Source organism: Ciona robusta, chromosome 1 (genome assembly GCF_009617815.1).
Source record: "Ciona robusta chromosome 1, ASM961781v2".
NCBI lineage: Eukaryota > Metazoa > Chordata > Ascidiacea > Phlebobranchia > Cionidae > Ciona > Ciona robusta.
The window spans coordinates 8,586,578-8,605,921 of record NC_143235.1 but is presented as its reverse complement, the minus strand read 5'-3'; the positions used below and the strand labels follow the sequence as shown (position 1 = coordinate 8,605,921).

The 19,344-nt window shown below is 38.8% G+C and overlaps 1 protein-coding gene and 1 long non-coding RNA gene across 3 annotated transcripts; one reads left to right on the top strand and one right to left on the bottom strand.

Moving 5' to 3' along the window:
• Nucleotides 1-511: 511 nt before the first annotated feature.
• Nucleotides 512-17,849, bottom strand: LOC149742727 (uncharacterized). 2 transcript variants are annotated; one of them, XM_089889960.1, is made up of 20 exons: nucleotides 17,757-17,849; nucleotides 7,390-7,547; nucleotides 6,839-6,927; nucleotides 6,107-6,772; nucleotides 5,669-5,863; nucleotides 5,519-5,612; nucleotides 5,318-5,412; nucleotides 5,151-5,242; nucleotides 5,004-5,078; nucleotides 4,737-4,922; nucleotides 3,815-4,615; nucleotides 3,540-3,754; nucleotides 3,201-3,353; nucleotides 2,922-3,095; nucleotides 2,741-2,803; nucleotides 2,480-2,655; nucleotides 2,222-2,408; nucleotides 2,021-2,117; nucleotides 1,808-1,936; nucleotides 512-1,601 (listed from the first exon to the last, which is right to left on the bottom strand). In XM_089889960.1, exons 2-20 carry the CDS (start codon nucleotides 7,464-7,466, stop codon nucleotides 1,437-1,439), a joined length of 3,729 nt encoding a protein of 1,242 aa, XP_089746086.1. In that variant the 5' UTR covers nucleotides 7,467-7,547; nucleotides 17,757-17,849; the 3' UTR covers nucleotides 512-1,436. The 2 variants fall into 2 exon arrangements, with proteins under 2 accessions (XP_089746086.1, XP_089746095.1); XM_089889969.1 differs by having other exon boundaries at nucleotides 512-1,586; nucleotides 17,757-17,847.
• LOC149742728 (uncharacterized) lies at nucleotides 8,423-11,202 on the top strand. The gene is made up of 2 exons (XR_016386209.1): nucleotides 8,423-9,300; nucleotides 9,881-11,202. It is a non-coding gene; the product is annotated as an uncharacterized LOC149742728 (long non-coding RNA).
• Nucleotides 17,850-19,344: the final 1,495 nt, after the last annotated feature.

Here is a 19,344-nt window from a genome sequence, read left to right as displayed (position 1 = left end):
GCAAGTGTGTACCGAAGTGATTTAACGTTTTGGAGTATTATGAATTACCTTTATTTTCACTGGTATGCCAAAATACAAGTATATCTAACAACATTATGTATTTATTCTGATCAGCTTATTAAATTGTCAAGTAATAGATATTTGTTACGTCACACTTCACTTTCCTGCTAAAATCCGCTAACGTGATAAGCACCTCCATTTCTTGCGTGATGTCTTGCTGTAGTTTTGGTTTGTTTCAACTCAGTTGGGCGGCTTTTAAAACAATTGCTTTTTCCAATAAGAGTCTTTAGCTTAGGATACCAATATACCATGTATATGTTCCTATACCCGGTTTGACCAAGTAAAGGTAGGTTACTTTATGTTTACTACTAGACTTCTGCATTGTGTTTAGAAATGTACAATCGTATGTTTCATTCAACCAACCAGTTTACTACATACGTAGTTGATGAATTTTCATATTACAAATGCTTTAGTTGTCTAGTGTAACTATGTAAAACTTAAGAGAGCAATATATAAGCAGCTACCGTTTATTCGGGAATAGTAATCTCGTTGCAAAAACACAATCTGTGTACCAGGGTGATGAGTGTACAGTTAAATTACGACAGAAAAGCACATAACAGAAGTACTATAATAATAATACGTGCACAGTATGTATTGTACGGTAGATATATGTATTGTAAATATGTACAGTTTTTTAACTAGCTTGTACAAAGAGTTATGTGATTGAAGGGTGGGTAAAGTGAATGAAAATAATAGCGCGCAAAATAGGCAGTTTAGTATACAGTAGCCTATACTGCTTGTAATAAATTGAAGATAAAGCATTCAATAGTATCAAGTGATGTGTATCTGAGTGTATCTGGTTGTGTCGCTGACGCTAAGACATTGGTACAGTGGTTTTATATCGTGCAAAATGCGGTCGACGACCACGATTGTTACAGTTTTTGTATGAATTGGAATACTTGTACCACAAGCTACAACTGTATGATTGACTCGGCGATTTGCATTAACGATTGCGTTTTTATAGCGCCACAGTGCCATATAGCGACGTGTTGCCCTCGGAAAATATGTCTTATCGGAGCAGCGGTAAAAATACAAGCGTTTGTATATACAGCTGTTATAACTTAAACCAGAGCTACAAAAAATAACACGACAGTGTAATACAATAATCTACCTAAATGTGTGCAACCACTGAAGTATAAACCTCTAGCAGTAATGCATTTGAAGTAATGAGCAGGCTGCAGGTCGTTGCCAGGTGCAACAAAACGTAAACGAGCGAAACAAATATACAAAAAATGAACTAATCGGTTTGAAGTTTTGATGCGAGGTGGAAAAAACATGTACAACGTTATGTTACTGACCCTAAACGACTTATCGACGCGCAAAATGAAGAAGTTAGTATATATAATATATAGTTACGAGTTACGATGTATCCCTGTTTATAATTTTACAATGCCGAAATCGAAGTTTTTAGGAACTGCTTGTTTCACTGCATCGAGTAGAGCTATGTTGTCGGTGTTAGAAAGGTCGCTACAGCACTGTCGAAGTTGTTGTATGTAGGAGTCGAAATTTTCTCGTGTTGGGAATTCCTGTGGACAGAGAGGCTGCGATAAATTACCGAGTGTCGTGAAAGCATAAACGTATAATATATGTAAGCTATTTTACCCTGGGATTTTAATAAATAAGGCAGCGCGGTAGTAACCACCAATTAACGATTTAATTTGACAGGTGGCTATTAACTCAATTATTTATTGAAGGGCGTTATTTTATCAAGTGTTATTAATAGAAAAATATCTACTTTATTCCTTACCCTAGAGTGTGGGAGGGCAATGCCACCAAGGTAGGCGAGTAATTGCGTTTTCATCTCTTCATTATCCAGGTTTTCCACCGCCACTGCATTAGGGTTAGAAGCGATACTAATACCATTCGATGTGGTTGTCTGTGAAATCAGAGCCGCTTGTCAGCGCTTGTCTCGACTAAATAACAGTAATCAACAGGCCAATCGCACGTCAAATATTCTTACCTCGCTGGTTGTTGCCATCGCTTGTTGTGGAAGCCGAGATTCGATGACGTCACAGTCATTGTTTCGGTTGGCGCTGTCTTCGTCGAATGAAAGCGACCTAAAGGAAATGATTTTATTATAATCGTTTACTCATTAGTTATAAACTTTGCAGTTCGGTATTTAAGTGTTTTTCATTTTTGATTACAAAGTGTGTCTATATACCTTCTACTCTGGTCACGATTGCCGTGTTCGATTTTCGTTCTTTCGTTATCAGTGAGATTAGGGCTTGGGGTTTGAATACGGTTTTTTGTCATTACTGTAGCGTCATCGTAGTTCATTCTTTCGTCACAACCTGAGTGATTGTTTTGCAGAATAGGAGAGATTGGTTCGGTTTTGACAACTGGAGTATCTAAAATTTTAAATGACTATTATACACGTATTGGTCACTTGCTTGATTTAAAATTTAGTAATTAAACGTACTGTGAGGGGCATAGAACTCGGTTTGCATTGGTTCAGTATCTTTTTCGGTCAGTTCGTTTTCCAACTGAGATGAAACTTGTATCCGCATGTCGTTTGCAGGGGGCGACATATCAGTGTACGGCTTGAGACCGTGACTTAGGGATCTGTTTCGCTTTGCTAGTGGACAGCCCGACAAGCTGCATGCAAAATTGTATGGTTATACGTTATAAAATAAAAAATGGGAATCATTAAAATTTGTCCAAATACGTGAAATTGTATTACCTTCTGTGAGATGTATAGTTGCCCGTCGAATGTCCTGAACCATCGCATCCTTCAGTTGGGCATCTAAAAATATTTAATTACAAAAATGCGAATTGAAGTAACATATCATGGTATGTTGGGGTGTGTGGAGGTATAATGAGCTATTCAAATAAGGTTTTGACGGACAATAATAACTTCTTACTTTTGCTCGCAAGCACACGCAGTAACTAAGCCCCTTGGTGCTAGTGGACACCCTGATAAACTTCTATGCGAGGTGTAGTTGCCTGTCGCGTGTCCTTTCCCATCACACCCAGGCATCGGGCACGACTGTAGTTCTTTCTTTTTCGATGACAACTTTTGTCTGTTTTGCCACGGTCTGCAAATAAACATTTTAAATTACTGATTGCGTTTCGTTAGTGTGCTATAGGTTTGAAGTTCGCGACTTGTAAGTGTTAGTATCAATCGCAGTTTATTTACTTACATCAGCGGGAGTTGTTGGTTTACTTTATTTGAAAAACCCGCTTTTTCGGTTTCATGAGATTTGGGTAGCATTGATGACAGGCGAGACATGAAAGGGGCCATGGAAGGTAAGGTGCCGACCATACCTGCGCTGCTGTAAAGGTGTGGCATGCTTCTGAAAATTTAGATAAAATGTTAAAAATTTGACCACTTTAATCTATATGAATATTTGTTCTAAATAATTTGATTTGTTACAATTCATGGGTTAGTAATGATAGTTGTATTTGTGTTTCGGGAAGTTTTGTATAAAATTCGAATATTTTAGTAAGTGGTGTGTTTTACAGCTCCTGTGTGCACTTGCCTTCTTAATGTTTTGTCCTGGTGTTGTTGAATCATTGTGCGACGTTTAAGATCTTCCAGTAGTTGCTTTCTTTCGCTTACTTCTGTCGAATGGGAAGGTTTTGGTGCAAACGTGTTGCATTTGTTGCTCTCTTCGAACGAACGTTTACGTGCCATAGATGCGCCTGGCCGAGACAGAAATCTGCTAGCTAGTAACGACTGGATATCGTGTGGATTCTGCAAGAGTAAATCATTAGTTAGCAAATAATTGTGAATAAATTCGTCTGAAATATTTACCGAATAGCGGAATGGTGCTGACGTTGGTTGCATAGCAGAGGTGATCTCGATTGCTTCATTTTTTATTGGTGTCCGCTGTTTTTCACTTTCGTCTGTTGGGCCATTTTTAACCTTCAACTTCGTACTAAGGTCCAACGCGCATTCGTTCGAAGTTTCATCTCGTACGTTTGCTTGGTTGTCCTGTTTTGCCATCTTCTGTGGTGGACTAGCAGTATCAACATTCTTCTTTCTCCCAGGACTACCATCGTAACCAGAATCGCGACGTTCATTTATGTCTTCATCTTCGCTTGGTGAATCTCTGCTTTCAATCTCTTGTCGACCGAACGATGGCAAAGAATGGGCCATTTGAAAGGGCAACATGAATCTTCTTGGATCCGATCGCATAAAATTAACACGAGCTGGATGCATCTGTTTCATGAGCCAATCCTGAGTGGAAGACGGCATGAAAGCCTGCTGAAGTGGAGGGGGAGGGCGGGAATTTCTTTCTTCGATTAAACTTTCATTATCTTCAGAATGAACACTTCGTGGCGAAAGTTTTATCGCCGCTGAGTTTGGAGATTCTTTTATTATGCTTTCAATGCTGTGATCTCTCTCTCGTGCAACCTTTTCCAACGGAACTACTTCATTATCGGACATGTTATAATGGCTTGGTTTGCTCACACCCAGCGGCTGGTTTGGATCTGGTGTGCTGGAACGAGGAGGTGTCGCCACACTGATGGATTCGTCAGAATTGCGACGGCCACTTGCCGAATTTGCCGGGAAATGCGGTTGTTTTACGAAGCTTGAAGGTACACATCCCATCTAGTATAAATGTTATTAATTAGTAAGCCTTCTTTGCGGTATTGTATTTCAATAACAACTTATTTTAACCAACACAGTCTTGAAAGATAAAAAAATAACAATAAACCGAACTTAGACTTACTTGTGACAGAGCTGCTTGTTGGTGGTGTCTGCGAAAAGCTTCGAATATGTGCACAGGTGTCATTCCGAACAAACCGCTAGTATTGGCAGTTGGTGTAAAACTTCCCGGGTAAAATCGTGGAATTTGCTGGTGTGCTGGTACGGCTGTGGCAGCTGCCATGCGACTTAAATGCATTTGTTGCTGCGTCTGTTAATTGTATATAGTTGTATGAGTATGAAAAAGAGCAATTGCTCTTTCAGAATGACAGTGTTTTAGCAGTATACTCACGCTGAGTGGTTCAGATGTTCGGTTTTCTGCTGAGCTAAAATGATTTTGAATGTGGTGAGTCCCGGTAGCATGCATCTGTGAGTACAAAAGTTAAAAAAAGTTAAGTTTTGGGAAAAGATCCCTATAGGAAAAATGTCAAATTCGTACCATTGCTTTGTCATTTTTGTTTGAAGCTTTGTTTTCGGCGGTAATAGTACGTTCAGAAGCCTCGAAGCGTTTATACAAGTTGTTGAATGGACCTGAAACAACGTCATGTCGTGTTATTTGCTTACAAGACGAGTGTAAGGTATGTTGTAATATAAATTAAAACATACCTTTACATTCGAACGGCTTTCTCATGTGCTTGCTGCCATTTTTCATTTGTTGTTGCATTCGCTTATTCCGTGCAGCTATTGGGCATCCAGACTCGCTGTATAATAATGTATGATTTCGGTTTGTTGGTTAAAAAACGGGTACCGCACAAACTAAATCTTCTGTCGTTTTTCTTTGAAATATGAAAACAACAATGTGTTTACCTTCTGTGTGTCTGCCGATTTCCATTAACGTGGCCTTTTCCTACGCAACCCGGGGTTGGACACTTTTTTGCTCCGTCATTCAGTGCTTGAATTGCTGGAAAATATAGAATCAAAGTTCCATGCAAAATAATTTTAATTTGCTCAACTTACCTTCTTTCGGCATTCTGTCTTTATTTGGGCAGCCGCTGAAACTGCGATGGTGTGTATACAGCCCTGTTATGTGACCAGTACCTTGGCACCCGGGTGTTGGGCACTTGTTGTCTTTACTGTAATTGTTCGCAAAGGATTTGAACTCGTTAGCAGCATCTATTGATGCGACCATTTCACAGGCAGGCGAACGTAAGTCTGAAGAACATAAACATGTGGTTAGAACGCTACTAAATGTTCAATCATGCGCGGAAACAACTGTATCAACGACCGATTTGTATGCTATAATGACAGGGCCTGTCGAATCGAAAAGAAAGTATGAACCACACGCTATGGCATTCTATCTTTCAAGATGTCAGCCACCATGCGCTATTTCCCATATGGATTCCCTAAGTGAAGTTAATGCAGCGTCGGTCAATAAAATAATCGTAATAGTCTTACCGTCAACAGGATAGTTCGACATTGATGATTTATTTGCGAGATCCTTACGATTCTGGTCCACTTCAATCTTCGTTGACGACATGCGTTGAACATCGGATGCGTGATGTGGCCCCCAGCGAACGTATTGAAAGCTATTAGGCTTTGCCTCTGGTTTGCGAGCGTTACCACAAAGAGAATACGTTGCCAAGATTTCTTGCTTTGCAATATGTTCTCCAGAAGATGGTTTCTCCTTCGCCTCCGGTTCACACGGTAAACTTTGTTTTCCTGTACCAGCATCAGAAAGAGAGGCAGATGTTATTTCGAAGCCACCATTTTCTTCTCGTTCTTTGGCTTGACCCCCTGTTTCCATACCTCCGTTGCCAGGAGAGGGTCGCCGATCTTTCGGACTAGCTTCTTCTACTTCGTCATCACTTTCATGCTCCCGTGCATCGGCAACCCGGTTTGGACTTCTGTCCACTTGTCCAAATCTTTGGCGCAAAGCTTCCAAGTACTGAGGGGCTACTTGCAACTGATTGGCGTTCGCATAGGCTAACATCATCAAGTAGTTAGAGTATGAAGAATTATGCCGCTCGCCGTCAGTCTCTGACCTTGTAAACTGGTCTGCCCCTTCAGAGCTCGATGAACCTTGATCGCTGTTGTCGCTAGAAGGCGACAGCGAGCCGTTACCTGTACAACATCACTATGTTACACTACGAAAAGGAATTGCATTAACGTGTCTAGTAATGTAAGTACCTCCGTCATGCACTCGGGAATGTTCCGACTTCTTCTCGTTGAACTCCTGTACATTGTGAATGCCAGAATACGGTGGCGTGACAACCATGCTGGTAAACAAATAACAAATTAGTTCCGGTACAAAAGCCGATACAAGGCCGTCCGAAACAATAAGAATTTAAAACAGTAACGAAATGCCGCCGATTTAATAAAACTCAGCGGGTTGTTAAATACAGAAAGGGTGCCGTGGTTTCGCCATCCGGCCGACCCAGTCCAAGGTTACGTTTGTTTGGAATATCGACCTAGATCGAAAACGTTTGAGCCATAGTTTGGTTAAGTTTTAAATACAAAGAAACGGATGTATTCATTTAGAAATTAAGAACACAAACACAGTAGTTACATTTTTAGCTTCAGTGCTTATATTTTATATTTTGTCCTTTAATTGAAGTTATGAGTATATTTCCAAATTAAATATTAAGCGGGCATTTATTTTAAACTGTATTTTAAAAATACAAATTGCACAATAACACGCTTTTAAATATAATTGCGGATAATACCGCATAAAAACTTACTCAAATCTGTTCTCCGTTGTAGAAGTGACAGGCGACTTGACGTGTGCACCTACAGAGTGGTGGACCGCTGTATCCATTGTCGCTTTTATCTCGTTTTCAAGCAAAAAGTTTTCTCATTCGTTTGGTACAAATTGTTTCTACAGTGCTGTTCTTAAAACCTACCAATAAAATAGAAATTATATTTTACTTCGGTTCCGAACGCGGGCACACTGAAGTTTCTATCTACGATTTAAATCTTGTTTTCGAGATCGGTATCATAGATTGGAAGCTAAACCAAAATGGAGTTAACTTATATCTATGCTACGCTGCCAGTGTAGTTGCTAAACGCAATTCAAATAAATTCTCCAAAAATATATTCTTAAACTTGAACCGCGTAAAATTCGTTTAGCCAATTAACGATATTTTAACAAACGTTTTAAAACGCTTTCGCATTTTCCTTCCAACTTGTACAAAACCTTACATTTTAGGTCCAAAACAAAAGTTTAGCATGGCTTACTTTACGAAACATGCAGACCAAACCCGTGCTCGTAAAATATAACTTCTCGCCACAACAACTGATAGGTCTTAGCTGATCAAAAAACTTTGCGGCATCTGCGAAGCGCGCTACCTACCACCTGCTTGGCGCGACTGCTCTTGGCGGTTCCAGCGACTTTTCTGACAACTCGAAGTCCCACTACTTCGGTCTTATGCCTGCCATCTGTCTGGCAAACTGCGGCGCCTTTTTCTTTTTCTCGTTGTCGCTGATTCTTTAAATTTATGACAAAACAACAAATAGCCACGCGCCCGGATGAAAAGACTTTTTTATCTAAGATTTTGATTTTTACCTTACATGCTTTTTTTGTCGAGTTTTGGTTAATAAAGTTTTTGGGTTTTAAATGTCTTTTTTTATTGCCCGCAAATTACAGCACATTAAGTACTTTGGAAAAAATTATTTCGGCCAATTTGTGTAATGTTATTTATCAGAAAAATAAATCGTAAAACAATTAAGCTCTATATAAACTATTTTTTGAATTTTAAATTTAAAAGGCAGTTGTGTAACTGGACTTCCAAAAGTTTTCGCCAATGTTTCAAATGATGGCGCAGTCAATTAAAAAAAAGTAGGCTAGTATAGACTAATTTGTCGGCACGTGCAAGCGAACGATAGAAGCAGGTGCCAGGGAACGAAAGGCGAGCGAAAATTCGCTGTAGGCCGCTTGTTAATCAGAAACTAAATAGGTCCATGTGGTCTGACATTGTCTTGCAAGGCCCGTTGCCACTAAATCCTTTGCCCATTGCGGAAGCAATTACGAGAACTGTTGGTAGTGAACTTAATACTTCTGGACGGGTGCACTTGTTTTCATCAACAGTGCAAAGTTGTCGGAAATTGGAGCTTTACCGCCGAAATTTAATCCGCATTAAATGCACAGGTGAACGTGTCGTTGATTTGTTTCCGCCTTACCTTTCCTGATTACATAGAGCGAAAGTAGTGGTCGCCATTGTTAGCGAATTTAAAATGGCGGCCAGCAGGGGCGAGCGATTAAAAGTCGTTCGCCCGTTATGACAGTCAATTTGACAAACCAGTGATCAAATCCTTACCGTTCGGTAAACAGGCGATCGAACAGCGTTTTGTTATCATGCGGAACACGTTATGTAGTTTCCAGCACATGCCCGCGAATAATTAAATTTCTTTCAATTTGATTTTCATATGCGGAAAGACGTATTATAAAGATTTAGTTTCCACAGCAATTCCTTTGCGACGATTACTTAGCGCAATAATTAACCTTCATTACGGATTAAGTGAACAAAATAGTTTGTGTCCCATTAATGCAGTTACTCAAATTTTAGTGATGGATTTGCCATCAGACAACAAACAAGTCCGCAAGTGCAGATGTCCCAGCAGATGTCTGCGATGGCGATAGAACTGCAAATCAGGTCAGTCGGATCATGTGTACATCATGGTTTTACTAACGACAGCGGCTTATAATGTCATATGCACATGTTGAAGAAAGGCGATGTTTTGTAATTCGGATGAGTAATGGAAATTGCTTAAAACGAGTTTCATAGAAATGATTGATTTTTTGTCGTTTTTCTTCATGTTACTTGTAATGCAATATTCCACGAACCAGCGAGGTCTTTTAATTATTCAGTCGTCAATTGTTTGGTGTATTTTGTTTTTTAGGTAGCTTATTCATACACTAGAGCCTACACATGATGCGCATACAGTTCAATATAAAAAAACAAACAAAAGGTTTCCGCTTATAATACGACCAGCATAACGCTTGTCAAAAATAAATTCTTGAAAGTTGCTTTCCTTTGGGACTCGTTTATAATTTAATCGTTGGGTGTTATGACGACAGAATCACTTGATAGGCGAAACAGATGTTGCTAGCATGTTTATCTCCATGCAAAAGTAATCGATGTGTCAATCGATATGGGGACTAAAGATAGCAAAGTGCTTGCCAACTACCCCCAACAACTAAATCGTGCGACCAACTCTGTACTATCTCTACAGCTTTAGTGCAGATGAAGCACCCCTGTGGCCCGGTAACAGATGCTGAAAATGCACTTGTACTCGACAGCAAATCGCTCTTAACATCACCTGAAAGTACTCCGTTTCTTAAAGCACCAACAACTTGAAGAAGAATTAAAAATGTTAATGTTTTTCCATTAAAAATATTAATTTTATATTAACCCCACACTTGGGTTAAAAATATCTTTACGTTATACTCTCGATTTGGAAGAAAACGAAACTGCATTTCCTGACTATAGATGTCTGCAGGTGGCATTGCGCATGATGACACTTTGCTGGAGTTATATTTCAGCTTTGGCAAACTATATCTTAATTAACAGCAGCTGCTTTAATAACCGCTGATGGCGAAATACCCTCCTAGAATAATTACAGTGTGATTTATTACATGTTTGTGTACAATCACCCAGAAGTACACGCGAAGCAAAACCATCCATCATACAATAACCCATTTACAAGAAACCAATTTCGTAGCAGTTACTTTAAAGGAAATTTGAAAGATTGTTGCGTCACTGTATTCACATATATATGGATTTTTGTTCATTTTTATTGAATGTTAAAGAAAATTTTAACCAGGTTGTAGCAGTTTCTTTAAAGCGTTTCTTTGGTTTCTCCGTAACTGAGGCGACACGCGAAACCGAGGTTTATAATTCATAGTTTAAAGGCACATAGCATGGCGAGCAGCTTTTTACCGTAAAAGTCGAACTATTGATCCTGCTCCGAGTTATGTCGGTGTTGACAGTTCAGCAAAATCAACACTCGGCATCTGGTGAACGAACGCGGTCCTGCTCCTTATAACAGTCTTGCGACACGAAAAAACTATACGGCGAGCACTTTTTAACCGGCAGTGGTGTATTTATTGATTTCCAGACAAATGTTCAGCGTTATTATCCGGAATATACCAACACAAGAGGTAAAAGAAACAAAAGGTCGAAATGAAAGTCTTTTAAACGACCTGAACCATAGATCTCCATAGTCTTTATTTTATAATCGCTTGCTTTGCGTTTCTTTGTGAATGAGGGATATGCATTACCACAAAACGGCATATTTGACATAACCAATACAAAAATATAACCTAAAATTGTCCTTTTCGAAAAAAAGTGCGCAGGATAAAACAGCTGGGTATCCGTATACTAATTTGTTTGTTGTTTTGTGTACTTTTATTGCTATCATAACTTTTGTTTGTTTTTCTTTAATGCTCTAACATAAATACTTCCATTTTTGGTGTTGTTTATTGTTTGTGAACTTTTTAGTTTGGCTACCTACAGTTTATATCAAATTGTTAATGAAAATTGCCTCTCATTACATTTTGTTGCTGCCATAAATGATGGAAAAATAGAATAATTTAGAGAACCAATTTTGTGGATTTAAAGAGAAATACAAACTTTAGTGACGAAAGAACACATAAATAGCACTTAAACAACTCTCAAACTAACAAGTCGAGCACAAGCAAGGCTTTTTTTGTGATCAGGTCAGCACATATAAACAGTTTCTTCCTATTTCTACAATATCAAATAACAGGTAAAACGCGGCGAACGAACGCGTTTTACGTTGCACCACTTTAATACAAGTAAAACGCGTGTGCATCCTTTGTCTACAATTAAAAGTGTGTCTTTACACTCGGAACCGGAAACTGCAGCAGATCAGTTTACGTGCTTTGTAAAGCAATAACAGCTTTGTTTGAATGGATGTACATAGTTAACGTTACGTATAGGACAACATGTAGTCTGCCTACGCGATCTACGCATTTATAACGAACTGAATCAACAAAAGTCTAATTTCGAAATAACGTTACTGCATACACATCACGTGTCCTTTGTTTGTGCCTAGCTAGGAGCTATTATTTAGCAACACTATATACGTTGTGTTAGTTTTCTCTATAACTAACAGTTGTCGCTTGATTTTCTCTTGTTTCGGTTGTGAATTTCTAAGGAATGTAGCGGCATCCTATCTACCAAAGTAACATAAACGGTTTTCCAAAACGACAGAATGTACATCTAATTACATTCAGTATTGTTTGTTGGTATGAAGTCAAATGTGTTGGGATAACTTAATAAACAGTGATTTATGTTCTGAAAACATGTGCCTTATATTTATTCCGTAAAGACGCGGGTTTGGCACATATTCTCATGCTTTTAATTAAAATTGAACAAATTGGTCGGTCTTATCGTCGCATCTAAGTACCAGTATTAACGTTTATTGCATTCAATTACCAGATTGATGTTCACCGATTCAAAATTAGGGATTATTCTAAAGCTAATACCTCTTCTGACCCGATATTCCCAATCGCGGAAAACAGTGTAATTAGCGCGCGATGGGAACGTTTTAGGAAAGCGCAATTAACGGACAGAACGTTGTAAGTCACCGTAAGTAAAAATTAGATAATGCGGCTTAACTATCCCTTTTTCAAAACGCTACATAACCGTATGTCGATGTTGGAATTTTTATGTTTTCTAAATCCAACCAGCATGTCTCTGTTTATAGCCCCTTTTCGTAATGTAATATCGGTGGATTTGAAGGGACAGTACTTGAACGCAAATGCTTTAATGTTAATAATTGGCCTTTTTAAACTTGCTTAGGTTGTGCTTTAACTAATCACGCCACGCTGTGTACCGCAAAATTTAGGCAAATAATTTATAATATTATTGACCAACTACATGAAAAACGACCAATAGTCGATTAAAAGAACACTAGCTAGTTATAACGTATTATTTAATCCACAAATAAAAACAGTACAATTCATCACTGGTTTTATAATCCTATAGCTTATAGTGGGGTGGGGAAAGATGGGACGACTTTAGCACATAATGTACAAAATAACCTGATCTTGTTTCAAACAATTAACAACGATCTATTGAAGTCGTAAGGATGTGCTGGTTTTATATTTTTTTGAAAATTATATGAATACTATACAAAACTAAAAGAGAAAATGGAATGAAAAGGTGTCCCATATCCCACCAACCCAACTATATATACAGAGATACCGCGGCCTGCAGTTGTTGGGTGCCATGCATGGCAAATAGTCGTCGGTCATGCGATTTCGGCAGCTTGAATCGAATTACTTTAATTCTAACTCGACCGCTGACATTGCTGATTTCGGTAGGAAAGCGAGCTGTCGGTTGCTAATTGGTTTATTCTCTTAGCCACGTGCTTGTGTTGATTTTGATGGAGAATGCCCCGTGCGCTCGGCATAAACAATGCGCCTGTAATTTATTTATATCTTGATCGAATTACAAACGCGGTTTTATTCGCCACCGGAATTCAAAGGCGCAGGATGTAGCCGATGCCGTTTAGAAGTGATTGATATAGAACTAATCAAATCGAATTGCGAAACCACGAGGTATTGATGGTAAACGTCGCTGTTAAACATTCCACGTTAGCAATAGAAGAGCTAAATTTGACTTTCCAAGCAACACTTCCTTTTAAAACCTCTTTCACACTTCGCGTATAACTGTTGTCTGATAACGATAAATTTTCCCGGCCCACATATGGTGCAAGATGGAAACTGTGCAAACAAACGACAGTCTTTCGTAATAAATGGTAAATTACAGTAAGGAAGTCAAACGTTTAGCCATGGCAACGGTCAATATATATTGGCAAGCTTACGTTTGGTTGACAGATTACACAAACCACACGTCGCAATAACATAACATCGGAAAGTTACAAAAAAATCAAAAACTGGTAGTTAAAAATATCTCGGTCTTACCGGTGTGGCGATATTTGTTCTTTTATTTCGATGCTTTAAAGTTTAAACTGTTACATACTTTTTGCAAAACAATCCTAAGAAAATTCAATTCTCGATTGCGCTAACGGTTAAACAAGCGAGCTATAGGTATAACGAATGGTACCTGCGTTACTCCCATCAACCGGATTAAAAACTGAATATGAACGCGCTTTCATTTAGGTTGATGTACGTCCCATTTAGGCAAGGTCAGTTAGTTGAGTGCGGGATCCTGCGGCAGTTGGTCTCAGGAGAAGCATTCGAAACGCCTGTCATGCGACGGAGCTACGTCTACAGAGGCGTATCCGATCGGATTGTCGAGAGAGAGGGCGAAGTTTTTAAGTCATAAGCCTTGCTAGGCCAAGTTGAATTTTAGGCTGCAGCGCCCGACAGATGTTTCTAATTCACTTATCCAGTTAACCTTGGAACGAGTTCTTGGTGATGCGCTTGCCACCAAAACCTGTGGGACTTGCCAGGGTAGACCGGGAACTTATTTAACGTTTAAGCGATTTATTACTTCGCACTCGCGCGCGAAATTAACTCTATTTTCCAAAAGCGGGTTGGACGGCAATTTGCGCAAACAGACTTTAATTTCCCAATGGTTGGAATATTTTACGAAGGCCTAATCGGCTTAAAATCTTTAGCGTGACCGGAAATTGGCATTGACCACCCGGGACCGTGCCCACAAATTGTCCGCGACATTCACTTGGGTCGTACAAACCTTAAAAACAACTCCAGTGTAATTACGCGTCAAAAACTCGTTTATCAGCGGCTCTCGCGAGATGATACAACCCAGAATCTTTGATGAATATTTAATGAGTGGGTCCCGTACTTATCACTGGCCGTACTCTAATTCCCAAGCGATCTCGGCTCAATTACTACCCGGCAATATGCTCATGCCGAGTTTTCAGCCCGGAGCGCGCCAATCTTATATCGCATTATCCCGGGATGCAGCGGTCGCTTGCCACACGTCAACCGCTCTTGCTCCAAACCGGTATCGCTTGGCAGCACTAGTTCGCTGGCGAGTTTTATGTTGCAAATTTCTTTATACATCTCGTTTCAGTTTCCGCTGCGTCTGCACTGCCCACTATTAATTATTTAGTTATATGACGATAGGTTAGAGTTTCTCCGACCCGATTCCTCCAACTTTGCAGTCTATTTAATATTGGTTTAAAGTTGAAAATCATTCGATTTTGACAGTTTGCCATACGACACGGCCATAAATTGGGAAGTGGAGGGGAAAAGCACATTAATATTTGATTGGCTACTATATCAGATGGCCGACGACTGCTGCGGAAAGTTGCGCCAACTTTGTCGCGGGGTTTACGCTGTTACGATAATACACAATATTAATAGCGCGGTAATCGGTGTTGCCATACATATTTCATGGCGAAGCGGGAGGCAGGCCAACTACTATGAGACAAATCTAAACGCTCCCCGACCCTACGCCAATAATAGTTGTTTACCATATATAGCTCAGATACTGTTTTATTTTTCGTTTGGATTTTTGATTTTGTTGTGTTTAAAATCGTTGATTTGACCTGTCACCTATATACAGTATTTTGTTATTTGGTAGTTGTTTGTAACAATTAACAATATGAGTTTCATAGAACGATTTAGTCATATAGTTACATATAGTAGGGTGGGGTATGTTGGTACACGAACTTGGTATTTTTTTAAATCTTTTTTTTTTATGATGAAAGAAGAAGAAACATGTTACAATAATATTCGACAGTATATTGTCCCCGTCTAAAAAAAGCCTGGTTGTGTTTTCGGGTATTCAAATTTAGTGTCAAACGAATTAAAATATTTTTGCAATGGCAGAAAAAAAACATAGTAAAAATAGGTCCATTTTAAACGCTTACTAAATCATTTTAAAAAATGCCGGAGTTTTGTAGTTTGCGAGGTAGAATCATTAATCCAGTATCGTAGTTTATTCAAAATAAAAAGTGCTAAACTTTAAAAGGTTTAATATAGTTCAATGATTAACACTTAATGAGTTATTATAATTTAATATATATTAAGACAATGTATGGAAAATATGTCCGAAATTCAGTTACAGACACTTAAACATTCGCATAAGTGGCTTTCGGGAAAAGTAATCATATATACTAAATGTGTGGAAAAGTTTATAAAGTTACTACAAGTTTTAATCTTTTTTTCTGTAAATATAAATTTAGGTTTATTTCTACCATTTTATATTTATTAATTGAAGTTTTACCAATACCCATTCCTCATATAATAGCATATACTGTGGGTAACATGTTTAAAACAATAACAACAGTGGGACAAACAAAGAATGTTTAAACATAATTTTTAAATTATACGTCAGTAGTATTTTGTGTCGTTTGCTTCTGCTTCTAATTCATTTATTAATCAAAAATAACACGAATCGCTAAACAATTTCTCATGTATTTTAATATATTACTATTAATGAAGGCATGATAGTACAAATTCCTGGTATCATTTAAAAATCGTGATATATTTTTTCCAATTTCCCCCACCCCTTATATTTGGTAATTTGGTGGCCCACACAATGTGTTATGCGTATGCCTGTGTTATAACTCTTGCCTTGCTCCTCCATGTTAGGTAACTAAATAACACTCATATACATTCACCTATGCAATATGCATTGTGTAACATTTATGGGTATATATCGATCTGGTTAAAGTTGTAATACATTTTTGGTATAACAGCAAGCAACGTAAATAATCCAGTTAGCCTTAACCTTCTATAAAGCCTATCGTAACGGAATATACATGGACTTCCCATATTTCTCTAGAATAAACTTCAATGTCCGCTTCCTAAACGCAATCTTTCCCAACTTGCTTTTATTTTCAGTAATACCCGGCGTACTGTTTCTAGTTATCAATGCTATCTGTATGGGACTGCGGGCCGGCGCAAGTTCACATGTAAATTCTCTCGTGTGAAAACTTAGCGATTCAGTTCACTCCTCTTCAAAGTCCGTGTATGTTTTAAAGGTTGCCGGCCAGAACGAAATATTAGGTCTCTTTCGCCGTTTAGACCTAATTTAAAATCAAATTGGTTCGCTATGGCCGTGTAAGTAAGTGTGAGCGTCATTTTGTTAAGAATGTTGAAACGTTGCGTGATATTTAAATATGCGTATAAATGTTTATCTTTCCTTAATGTATTTTGTTGTGTATGTAGAATGGGGTAAGATGGGACACCTTTTTATTCTATTGTCTCGTCCCATTTGCTAGTAAACAACGAACTTTCAATGAAATATAAAATCATATCCTTCCCACGCCCATAGACCGTTGTTAATTGCATAAAAAAACGACCAGGATGTTTGGATATTAAGTGCTTAAGGTGTCTACCCTACTATATAAGCCTTTTTACGATACAAAACGTTGTAGCGTAACACTCCTTTGCAAATTTTTTTTTTTAATTAAATTCAATTAAAATGCCGACGATAAAGGAACACAATATTTTGACGTAGCTCAGCTGGTCTTGTTAGTTATTTAGGTGCAACATGTTTTTAACAATGCGTAACGCGCTCAAATTATGAAGCAATTAGTAGGAATGGCCGTTTTGCCAGCATGAAGTGAAAACGATCTTTTGTTCTTCGCTTCCCGGACTTTAACGCGAATTTAAACTACGGCCGCGCACCGTACATATTTCCCCCACGACTTGTTTTTTATCGCCGCCAAAGCGACCGCACCATACTTTTTATGTCGGAACTTTACTGTTTGGCGCCGTCCTGCTTTTTTACAACGGTGAAATAGGATGTAGACAAGAGCTCGCCTTGGCGCTTAAAACACTTTTTGTGACTTAACTTTTTACAACCGACTCGTACATTTAAAAAAACGTTTTCTGTTCGCATTAAGCAAGTGGAATGGTAAATAGGAAAATTGTACCCACTTCCTACCCCTGGGTGGCAAAGTGGATCGCCTTAAAAACATAAAGTCATCGTGCGCTATTACAAAATACTTGGTTGTAAGTGCTGTACAAAGAGTAAAAGCAGGAAACGCGTTAAATTGGTCTTTTATTACTCGTCTTTACCAGAGAATGTGACGCAAACGGAGAAAACAGCAGCGTTGTTTAGTTCCCACATAGCGACTTCAATGAAAAACCAACAACTCATTTTGTAATAAAATAATTTTACAAACTTCCACTTACTTGGTTTACATCCAATGGGGGGAAAACTCTTTTTATTCCCTTGTCGCAACACAAGATTTAAGATACGTGATAAAATACAAATATTTTAATTCTCCTGTTGTATATAAGCAATAATAAGTGCGCAGTAATATTAATATACAAACAAGTGACAATAATATCCAAATTACATCATCTTTAACTTTGACGACTGTCCACGGAACTTAGTAAACTGCATATATAGCCATCAGTATAAATACTCAGTTCTTTTGCTGCTCGATTAAGCCTCGCGTCTGCGATCGATCTTACAAGTGGTGCGCTACCGGCTCGGGGTGACATAATATCGTTAACACTTCAACTTTCTTACTTATCTCGGCCGAGAAAGCGTCAATTCATTGTCAACAGGCCTTTGTCATCAATATTTAATGCCGAAACTGTTGCACCGAAAGTTGCCGCCCGAACTCGCTTCACATTGTCACGCCAGACGGCCGATCGAACGAAACTTACTCTAAAGCTCTCACTATATACCACATATAACCTAATGTACGTCTGAAGACTGCCAAACTTGCTCGATAAATACAAAACCTTTAGCTGGCTGTGAGCGTTTATGGCTTTAAATTCCACACCAGTCACTTGTTTGAAATGAAACCAGCCAATACACCTAAACACCGCACCTATTATTTAATTTCTGTTTTACACCTCATCCTCTCTTGTAAACACAATACAGTCGTATATGTGTTTGCGAAAGCTATAGCGCCTGTTGCGTAATGCAACGTGTTTCGCGCAATTACTGAAGACATATTATAGAGTCTTAAGTTGGAAGGAAATAGCTGTCGTGCAATGTAGATTAACTAGTTATCATTCGATAGGAAACGAAGTGTCGAGTCGCAAAACTACAATAGATCTTCCTAATTTGTTTCAATATACACACGGCCTATTGTCATATGCACTGTAGCTACATATTCACCAAACAGTATAGCTATGCATTACTTTTCAGGTACATTCTGAGTCTCTATGCACTTAGCTTTTCGTACCGCAGCATACGGATATCAAGGTTAGCACGCATATACAACTCAAAGTCCGATTTGACTTGAAACCTTCAATATTCGTGCGCGTACTCGGATCGTGTGCCTTTTAGAAAACTAAATATAGAAGTCATTAACTACTGCGTCAGTGCTCCAATACCGTAAAAATTGACGGTTCCGTCGCGTCACCTGTAACGCATTATCTTCAAGCGATATCATCGTGGTAAAGTTTGGGGTGCGGAAACTAAGTTTGGGAACGGCTGAATTATGCATGAAGCAGCCGACCCGGCCGCCCCTAATCACCGCGAGTGTACTGACTGCCGAGTCCTACTAATCCATCATCAACTTGTAAAACTCTCCATGAATCAATTCCTTAAGAATAAAATTGACCAGGGGCACGGAAGTTCGTTATTCTCGGAGAGCGCGCGCTTTGTGCGCCTAAGCTGACGTCCGTTAAGGCTCAAATCGACCGACTCGACTTAAAGCTGTGCAGAATCGTATTCTTGTTTGTCACCTCTTTGCAAAATCCTTTGCTTGTTGACCGTGAACAGCATCCTGAAAGAAGATCTGCGGTCAGGTGAGACCCA